The following is a 10976-nucleotide window of genomic DNA, read 5'->3' as shown; positions in this document are numbered from 1 at the left end:
AAACTGATAAACGTTCTTTTTGTGTGGGACTTTTTATCGGAATACTAAACACCATAACCTTCGGTTATTTGTTATTCGTACACATAAGTCATTAGAAAAATGATACAAAAAATCGTAGTCATAACATTCTTCAAATATTCCATGCTTTCAGTGAAGCGACCACGCACTATAGTATAGTTCTGCATAGCTTAATGTACCTTCTTATTGCTTTTCTGTAAATGATTCATACGAATAATCCTGTTTATTACAGGGACATGACACCACGTCGATGGCTATATGTTACATTATACAACTTCTTGCGGAGCACAAGGATATTCAGGTAACTTGACAGCATAGTAATTACTGCAGCCACCTCTTTATTTATACTTTTTTCTTTTCCTTGTGGGAGAATGTATTCGTCGGGTCATCCCGCCAAACAAAACCCCTTTAGCATAATGAATTTCAAGCATCTATACGACTGATACAATTTCTTCGAAATCCAGGAAAAGGCAAGGAAAGAGATCGATGAAATATTGAAACAAAATGATGGAGAAGTGACGATAACGGAAATCCAACAGTTCGCCTATCTTGATCGTTGCATCAAGGAGTCACTGCGTCTCTATCCCAGCGTGCCATTCATGTCCCGAAAACTATCCGAAGATCTTCAATTAAGTATGTATTGAAGAAAGTAGTAAAGCTGCCAGTCGGACATGCAAGATCATTTTTTGTTAGAGTTTAATTCCAATTATATGCATGTATGATTATAGAGAATTATCTGATACCTGCTCGATCAACGGTGCATATACATACCTATGATCTCCATAGGGATCCAAATTTTTGGCCTGATCCTTTGGTGTTTGATCCTGATAGATTTCTGCCAGAGAAGATACAGGGTCGACATCCGTTTTGCTATTTGCCGTTCAGCGCGGGACCTCGTAATTGTATTGGTAAGAGAATGTATTATCGAACCTTATGGGATTCACAGCGACTACACTTAATGCCTGTAAGCTATGATCGGAAGCATCGTTAACCAAATTCACAAATTGAAGTTGCAACGAAATTTCAGGCCAGAAGTTTGCGATGCTGGAGCTGAAGGCTATTGTAGGCCTGCTGCTGCATAATTTCTACTTAGAAGTAATCGATCGCCGTAGCGAGAACCGCTTTCTAGCTGATCTGGTATTGAGACCGGCTCATCCTATTCGCGTAAGGTTTGTTACCAGACGAAAGTGAAGCAACGATGAGACGGGATAATAAGTGTATACTATATCACTTTACGTATTCGGGGATCTTCTCAATATATTAGTTTCACTTGGGTGCATCAGCATCCAGGGTTGATCATCTCAAGATTTTTGTAGGGACGCTATTTTGTTATACTTTAGTTGTCTTACAACGGAAAAGGATTTGTACCTATCAAACATTATTATTATATCAATGAATAAAAATTAATTTTCACTTGTGCTGATACTAAACTACTTTTAATTACATCAGTTTATCTGTGAGACTAATTACTTTAAAAAATTAGAATTATACTTCGTCAATGAGTAATACGTATTTTGGAGGTGTCATCTTTCTGTAATTCTTGATGTAAAGGTGTCTCCTATTTTTCTTAACTATCTTGTTGATACCGAGTGCCACGATTGGGAATACTGAAGGAATGTAGTTTCTCAATATTCCGTTGAAGAAGGTATCTCTCAAGCAAAGCCAGCGAGATGTGTAATGACGAGACAGACTTGGACTATCATTCTTTTAATAATTATATCAATTAAAGGAAGCGCTTGGGGCGCTATTGGCGCTTGCTCTTTAGGCGATGAAACTGTAACAGGAGGAAGAAGAATTAAAAGAGTATAGAGGGACCGGTTTTCTTGAAACCAAATTTAATTTGGCGTCGACGCGCCACCTGAGAGGAGGAGTCTCAAATCAGTCCCACGTTTGTGATTTACTTTTGAAATTTGTTCAAAATATAAATCTGCGACTAAATTAAAATCTCACAAAATATACGGAGTAGATAAAAATTTATTGAAATTGTAAAATTTCGAAAATAAATTATGCTCAAATTAAAATATTAATAAATTAAGCGTGTGGCATATTAGATCAATAAAGTTAGATATTAACACTTAAAAAACAGAAATCCTGGCCAAGAATATTTACAAGTACTATTCCTTCTCACAGTCCATTGTGCTTATTTTACTTTTCCTGTTTCCTTAGTCGGATTGAGCATATTCATTCGAGTAGTGATATAAGGGTAGTCACCCTGTAGCTAAAGTAGCTTAAAGTAGCTATACGTATCGACCATGGTGTCGAAGGTTCCCCTTCCGCCTCAATTGCTGAGCTCCCTAAGTGGGTCATGCTAAAGTGTAGCCGCAACAGGACCTTCTGGGTCTCCCGACAGGGGCCTTGGCCTTGGGGTAGTCCGTTGGCTCTGGGTAAAGTCTTGCCTGTGCTTGTGCTCTTGGATAAGCTTTAATTCAGATAATGCGGATGCTATTCAGCACCTACCTAAAGTCACCCTCTGTCGGAGACATTATGCGCGGGGGGATCAACGGCTGATGGGATCCGCTGCCGCCGGCGGACGTGGTCTCTCACGCTTAACCCACTGAGCTTGCTCGGTGGGAAACGCGGAGGTGGTAAGCATCAAATATCGTCCTTCGGGACGTCGTGGTGGTGCTCGCAAGGGCGTTGTTGGGTGCTACCCCCGGGGTCTTCCATTGCAGTGAATCTTGTAGTTGGTAGACCTTTCGTGTTTAACTTACTTTACCTTTTGTGTTTTTCTAGTACGCTCAATCCGACTATCCTCCTTTACTAAGGTCTCCCCACCACCCCTAGTGCTGTGCGCGACAGCTGTAGGGCTCGTGAGTTCTTCTTCAATCCAAGGAAAGAACACGGTCCCCTGTTAAGCCTCGGAGGGATCGTAGCTCTCTTGTGGACAGATAGGACCTCACGGAAATGGGCGGGATGGAGCCCATTTTGCGCCCTTATCCTTATTATTTCTCTGTCTTCTTATTTGTTTATAAACTGGTGTTGCCCTTACTGACGGTAACTGCCTCAAATCTCAAATTAAAATCACATCAATTCCTCTAAAATTCACTTAATAATTCCCTGTTATTTCTTTTAGACGAGCATCGATGTGTGCAAAATTTCAGCACTGATCATGCTTATTTCATCTATTATCAAGACTTTAATGTACTTGAAAAATGTTCGATATTGTTGCACACCTTCGATCGGCAAAGGTAAAATTTTTGAAAGAGATATTTTCGATCGTCCATACCGTTGATCGCGACAGCAGCCTTCTCCGTTGAAGCGCATGTAATATGTATGCATTGCAGTAACCGTCGGTTATGGAATATCGATTATAAATTTCCATTAAAAGGCGAATGATAAATGTTTTTCCACAACCTGTAGGACCAGTTAAGAAAACAAGAAATGGAGCAGATTATTTATTGCATGCATTAAGAGATCTCTCTGTTTATCATTAACTATTTTCATTCAATCATAATATTGTTCGTTAGACATCAAATTTTATCGTTTTTTTTTGCGATGGCACGAAGTTTATGGACGGCTGCAAGTACTAGGTCGGGATTAAATTCCCGGTTCTGAATTTTTTGCCACGGATCAGGCGCCGCTGCTCTTTCTACCAGTGTCTCCAAGGGAGCACTATCACTCGTGTCATCATACTCATCATTCTCTCGACATAACTCTTTGCAAATTTCAATTGTCTTTTGGATATCTAAATTTGTCACAAATTGATGTTGAACTAATATTTCATTTTCTTCACTGCGAAATGTACATCACAGTAGTTGGTGATGTAATTCAAGTAGACAAATGATGCGCACATGCCGGAATAGACTGTTTGATCATTTTTTCCAAATTCTTTCCGTACAGGTTTGTAGGATGCAAAATTATTATACGACACTGTTATGTCCATCATCAGTGGTGCACTTCCATTATTTGAATTCACTTTACCTCTCTCTCGCGACTGAGTCGGTATTGAAGAGTCTTGTAATACTTCGGGTGAAGCGACAGTCGGTATTGCAGAATCCTATATCAAGTCACCCACGGGTTCTGCATTTTGCAACGCTTTTATTCGCGCCCGAATACTCTCTGAACTTTCGCTGTAAGGTTTTAGCAATAATTTTGACGGTTTATTAGCACATTGTCGCTCACGAAACGCTTTCACATATTCCCTACTCTTTTTTTTCGGCATTATATCTGATAACACAGTTTTTTTAAACTATGAAAATAAATACAGCCCACCTGCAAAATTGAAAACACAGCCCGCGTCTCAAAAATAGGTTGTAGTGACACCAAGTGACACGAGAGCTGAAAGACTACTGCGTCACTGATACGTCACTTCCCTCCACGCCAGCCAGGAAAGTGAATTTCAACCCTCCCCCCCAGCCATACCCCGCAACCACAAATCCACTCACAGCCTTTCACTTTTCATGTCGCGCTGTAAATTTTGGGTGACCGCTACGCAGCTATTCCGTATCTCCCCTACCGTATCTCCGTCTCAATCCAAATATTTCCCCGCTTCTCCCCCATCATTCTAATATCATGCTCCCCTGAAAACCTTTCACTTTCGTAACGTTTGAAATTTTCTGTACCCTCAGTAAAGAAGTTTCACTTCAAAAATTTCGCCCGTTTATAAATTACCTAAATTATCATTTTTTTAATAGCGTAGTCGACTCATGACTTCTATTTGTTTCATTTAAAAGATCGAAAACCATGAGTTCTCTGGCAAGTCACAAGAGGCTCTGAACACTTTGTTTAGACATTATGCAAGTGTATAGTTTCACACTGAAATATACTTTTATTTCTTTATTTTAGTATATATTTCCGCGATTTTATGGTCACGTGCGATTTGTTAAAGATTGTATTGCTTTCGAACGGTCGAAGTACACATTAAGCTTGTGGATCTTCAATACGTTACACGTATAAGTGAATTTATAAATTCCATAGGTACAGAACAGAATGTATAGATTTTAAATAAATATAAAATATTACGTTGGCTTTAATAACTGATAATAAATAAAAAATTGTTTATGAAACTCAATGTTCGAAAAGTTTGTTTCTATTTCCTTTCGATACCTTCGGTATTTTTTTAATTTTAAATTTAGCATTAAATTTATTTATTCCTATAAACCAGACACGACAAAGATTTGTTTTGATTTGTCAAATTCAATCATTGATATTAATTAGCAGCAGGTTATATCAGCTTGTTATTCGTATTTATAGTGCAGCAGCCTGATGTCGGTAATAATTAAAATTACTGAACTGTGTCACGAATGTAGCACAACTGTTGCTCGGTACGTGCAGCCATCTGTGTGCCGTTGACGAAACTACTGAAAGAGCATACTGCGTCGGTATACCATTCGCAAATACGCCGACAGGGTGAGCCACTAATACGTATTAACTAAACTCACATCCCATCCGGATTTCGTAAGCATTGTCGCGTATCAATTGACTTTCTACGTTTCTGGCACCGCCACTATCAGCGGATCACAAAAATCTACAACCACATAAAAGTAAAGTAAATCTTATACTCAAAGAATAAAGTAACTCGCTTCATCACTCAAAACCCGTATCCATATTATACTGATAAAAAGACAAATCAAAATTTATCCACACTACTTTTCTACTATAGGTATGCGTACGTTACTCGTCCTAAAGTTCCGTATTCTAAACACGGCTTCATTGGTATGTATATAATATCGTACATTTATACTTATCATCGTAGTCATAATTTCAACTGTCACGCATGAAACGAAACGCTCGCCCCCCATCATATTTTCCCGTATATCCTTTTAGAACACTTATATCCTCTTAGACCAGCGTCTATTTGTAGATCAAGTCGCGTCAAAGAAAACCAAAGAAAAAAAATAAATAATCTCCCACGACGACAGCCACGAAAGGGAGCGTAAATAAATAATCAATTTTAAATTAGAGTAGAGTCCTGTTCAGCTTCCCCGCTTTGTCCCACCTATACTATATAACTATACTATATAACTATACATATATATATTCTATCCTGTTAAACCTATAAGATGCTTGCCTCCTTGCCTGCATGCTCGCCCCAGTAACCCAGTTATCGGATACGCGCCAATCCAAGAGCACTTTTCTGTTTAACGCTACGACGCGTCATGAGAATTCCACTAAGGGATTTTCAAGGAACGCCTTTAGGGCCAAAAGGGGATTCACCCTCTTACCTGACTGCGCGTACGAGCAGCATTCAAGCGTTAAACGTTAGGAGTATCAAGTTCTATTCAGACACGCGTGAAACTACAGTGAGCTCACGTAGCATATAAAATAACAAAATTCTAATGCATGGACAATTGTCATAAAAATTTGAATACACGTAAACGCATCTTATGACGTAGAATAATATTTTCCTTGAACATGAAAATTTCCAAACATTCAAATGGTTGCCACCCCATCGACAGCCAATAGTGCTCCTACATTCGCAACGACTGAACTTCCGGCAAATATGATCGGACGAGTATCTGTTGGTGGAGAGTCCGAATTTTATTTTGAAAATAAAAACAACGATATACGTGCACCCGCAGCTTTTTATTCGTATGAGACACGTTAAAATTACCTGCAACGTTTTTCGACCAAATGGGAAACTGCCATAACCATTTCGCATAATTTCCAGTGACGCGTAATATTACCACGGAAGAGGTATCTAATCGTAAACTTGATAATGGGTCGTATATTTCGTAGCAATTATGGTAAAACGTTAAAACGATTGGGGTATTGTTTATTGGCAGCTTATTGTGCTCCAGTTCCGACTCATTTCGCCCAATCGTGACATTAGCCATTACATCATCGATACTGGCGCATATATACATAGTGACGTATGCGTGTACGTTTGTCCCCAGGAACAGTGCGTGACCTGGGTCTTTGAATCGAATTATCGGTCGCCTCCCACTGCCAAAATGCTTTAAAATTCAACGACCGTCACGACGTAGATATTTGGAGGACCGTTGTGTTTCTAAACTTTCTCTGCGGGACGAATTTCAAATTTCCAACGAAATTACAGTAGTGCGATATCCCTCCGGATAGTCGTTTGCGATACTAACGAAGTCGTGAACGATGTGAAATTTAATATAGAAAAAAGTACTTCCAACGTATCGACAAGTTTCACTTTATATTTCAACAGACATCCATAGCACACGTGGCTGCAGTGGTTGTTCGTGAAAAAAAAAAAAAAAGAATAATTGTGAATAATATACTTTTATATGGTACATAATGAACCAAATGAAATTAAGCAGTCACATCGATTAATTAAAACGTGTAAAATTGCCCGACGTGAAATGATCACGCGGATGTGTTTTATCACCCGTATAGCCGGATGGCTATGTATAGCGCCCATATACACAAGCTCGTATATTTACAACGTAACTACAAAATTGGATATAATTTCATATGAAGAATTATGAAGTATGCCCATGCTAGCGTGAAGCTCATGTTTAAATGATTGAAAAAGCCTGTACCGGCAGTTTAAAATATATAGAAATAACAACACAAATATTTTCAGTAACCTTCATTCCGACCGTCAGGACCTGCCACTCGAACGGTACGACGTAGAATTAGAAGAAGTCAAAAGCTTTAAAGAATTTCGTGTAGGCGGACCGGAGGATATTTTGCAGGCCCAGCGTCGATCATCAAGAAAAATAGCAAAGCGTATAATACAGTGATACAAAGCGAGGATAAAAATAGCAAGGACGATTCGAAGAGTCAGGAAAATCTGATTATAATGAGACTTCGTTCCAAGTCCAAGATGGATAATAAAGATTCAAACTACGAGGAACCCAGGAAGTAAAAGGAATTCAGAACCAGGTTACTACCCGAAGGATAAAGTTAAATAAACAAGTGGGCCTATAGCATAGACCATGGTCTATGCTATAGGTCCCTGCAGGGACCCGTAAAATTGATCCACGTCATTCTTCAAAGGGGATTACGAAAGACTATACCGTGCAATGGATTTCAGCACACTCAAACGGATCTGTCAGATACGATGCGAGACATTTACATCGCTCGACGCTGCACCGCGGCGCTACGTTTAATTAATTTGTGACGTCGGCCATCCGTCCTATTTGCACGTGCTCGTCAGAAAATCGATAGCTCACCAGGGTACCGGATCTGGACGGTGATCCTTGCCAAGTGCAACCTCACTCCAAGCTGCTCTAGAAAAAAAAAGAGCCACGCGTTTCCTCTGCACCATTCTCGAGGAAGCTGCTGTGACTTTCTACTTTCTAGTATAGTCGGACGTGCAGTCTGCACTTGGGGATCCGATGTCACCTAGGAGAACGGAAACTCGAAACGTTTTCGAGGAATATTTAGAAGAAAAAGATTTTAGGTGGAAAACCCGATGAAAATCGTATCTCGTTGTGAGCAGTGGCATACGGTGCAGCAAGGAGGTGATATCGTGAAAATAGAAAAAAAAAAGCATTGAAGCTTTCTAATGAAATGGAAATTGTCATTAGCACCGTTAAACGGCGATTGGATTCGCTTGAATTAAATTCCCCAGGGATTCCAGCGTGCTTTCTTCCATTACGATATTAACTGTGTATATCGATATCACTGGTGTGTAAGAACGAAAGACATAACGGAAACGTATAAGAATTCTTTGATTCCGGGAGGGAAGATTATACGCTTCCTATCCATATAGTCATTCCTACTGCAACGCCGAACAAAAGGAAATTGTATTTCAGAGCTCGACTGAAACTTTTCACGTAAACTTACTCACCGTGCATAAACTTACTCGGTATCGGTAGTGTGCTTACCTGTCGGACATTCTCAAAGTTTCTTCTTTGAAGTGTTATCCGGCCACGTATAGCCACGATCTACGTGCACGCGAGTCTTGCCAGCGATGTCTATGAGCTCGATAAAATAATCGAATTAAAGTATACGTCCGATCTTCGTGATGATAATATAAATTGATAAAAAAAAATTGAAACTTATCAGCGCTCTTGCCCCGTGCGTAAATAAAACAGAATACCTGTTACCAGCATTTGTTATTCAATAATTTCTATGTGCAGTGTAATATACAGGTTTGAAAATGCTAAGCAATTTACTGAATATGTACAATACCCTCGGTACACAGGTATCAACGAAATCTTTGTTATTCCAAACAAACCGAAATTTACTGTGTAAACTTTGCCGGTTGGCATTTTGCTGACTGCGCGAAACGCCGTACGTCGACGTTAGCAGCTGTAGAATGCAGGGAAGGTCAGCTATTAATAGTGCCGCCCAGACCATCAGTTCGTCCATGGCTGGCGCACTATCTGCTGCCTTACATAATATGCGTTTCCCAGTTGAAATCTTTATTCGTGTATAGAGAATATAATGGGAAGTTCGCGTTGAGCGCATAGGATTGACTGTTACCATGCCATTTACCCTTTCACGTATATTATAGCGAACACTGTGGAAATTGGCGGTGGTGTCTAGGCAGGCGCAGAAACGTGAATCTGTTACGAACACAAGGGCATAGACCGACAAATAAAACGGTTATCTCCCGTAACGCGGTAACAAAGTTTTAATGAAGCCACATTTTCTCTATGCGAAGCGAACGAGTGGTCGAGCCGGTATTTCGGAGACTGGAAGCCGAAACTTCTACTAATTTTCCTGGCTGGTACCGCTTAATGCTTAGTTCTTAGGACGTTTGGTAATTATGCCGTGCTCTCGGTTCCAGCATCGCGGTAACAAGGACGGGGATAAATTAACTTATTGCACCATCGACGGAGAAGTATTATTCGCGAATATCGAAGTAGGTAAACATTCGATAGTTTTTGCTATAGAAAAGAAAATCACGCAAACTTCAACCATATGAAAAGTCGTTCGCGCTTTACGACTGCAAGCGCCACGAAATAGCTATACGTCGTATAACCATGTTGACTGCAAGTACAGATTCGTGAAAGTTCCTGAGAAAATTCGAAAGAAATCAAAATGTTATTTTCAATGGATATATATATGTATATATGTATAGGTGGATATAGCGTATATATAAATTTATATATATATATATATATGTATGTATAAAAATATTTTGACGATAAACTTGGGAAAAACTTGATAATACATCGTAAGAAGCCATTGGTTATGGTAGAATAGATGTATAAGCGAGTGATGCGGTGAAACTGTCAAATAAGTGAACATTACTGTCGCTTCCATTCGTTTTGCATCCCTGGGGAGCGAATAACAATGAGCGAAGAAGTAGACGTAGAGGAATCGGGGAGTTATGTAATTTATTCAGCGAGGGAGGCATCACCCGCTGTAGTATAGACAAATGTAACAGGACAAATTTTGTGGGGGAAATAAAAGCGTTTGATTTTTTTTCTCCTGATAGCGTCAATTCTTGAATGCTCCAATACTAGTTGCTACAGTCTTCGAATTTATCACGCGTATATCGCAAGCCTACAGTCAGCTGGTGAAATCGAATGGATACGCTTGCAGTTTGGTAGAATCTCTGAGCTATGCGCTATGCAGAATCTATATAGACTCTGTATAATGGCCTCGTAATAAACGGCTCGACCAACTTGCCGGACGTTTCGGAAGTTGCCCTGTCCGCCAACTTCCTCTACAGAGCAGGGAGAAAACGATGCCTCGCCTGTTTGCTTCGCTACGTATTCGACGATTAAATCGATGACGTCGTAACCCGTTCCAGAAGGAGGTACGGCATCTTTCTACCCCCGTCGGTACTTACTATCACCATTGCTATGAGTCGAAAGCTTTCTGACTTTCGAGAGAACGATTTTCCAGCTTTCTACGTGACACGCGATTCTTCTTGCTATTCCAATGCAATCTTCAACTGCTCGGATGATTTTCGATGTTATTTTGAAAAATATACGATCCCTCGTACCCGCTAAGGTAAATGGTTAGAGGGAGATTCGCTACAGTGACGTCATGGCATACGATGCGACCTTCGTGCAGATCCCACTCTGCATCATGCGTAATATTTTAATTAACCTTTATATATAGATGAAATAATCGTACATAGC

At 39.9% G+C, this 10976-nt stretch overlaps 1 protein-coding gene across 1 annotated transcript; it reads left to right on the top strand.

Annotated features, from left to right (window-relative positions):
- Window positions 1-163: 163 nt before the first annotated feature.
- On the top strand, window positions 164-1443 carry LOC107274070 (cytochrome P450 4C1-like). Its single transcript, XM_015752822.2, has 4 exons — window positions 164-319; window positions 483-651; window positions 747-926; window positions 1046-1443. The coding sequence occupies exons 1-4, from the start codon at window positions 269-271 to the stop codon at window positions 1207-1209; spliced, it is 564 nt and encodes a 187-aa protein (XP_015608308.1). The 5' UTR covers window positions 164-268; the 3' UTR covers window positions 1210-1443.
- Window positions 1444-10976: the final 9533 nt, after the last annotated feature.

This window comes from Cephus cinctus, unplaced genomic scaffold (assembly GCF_000341935.2).
Source record: "Cephus cinctus unplaced genomic scaffold, Ccin1 Ccin1_scaffold2166, whole genome shotgun sequence".
NCBI classification, from domain to species: domain Eukaryota; kingdom Metazoa; phylum Arthropoda; class Insecta; order Hymenoptera; family Cephidae; genus Cephus; species Cephus cinctus.
Note: the sequence above shows the minus strand (reverse complement) of the source record. Positions and strands in the feature narration are given on the sequence as shown.

Excerpts from the sequence above, each read along its gene's own strand:
- LOC107274070 (XM_015752822.2), top strand. The coding sequence starts at position 269 with ATGGCTATATGTTACATTATACAACTTCTTGCGGAGCACAAGGATATT. Across the intron at positions 652-746 it reads ATCCGAAGATCTTCAATTAA|AGAATTATCTGATACCTGCT; the intron begins GTATGTATTGAA and ends GTATGATTATAG. Across the intron at positions 927-1,045 it reads GGGACCTCGTAATTGTATTG|GCCAGAAGTTTGCGATGCTG; the intron begins GTAAGAGAATGT and ends ACGAAATTTCAG.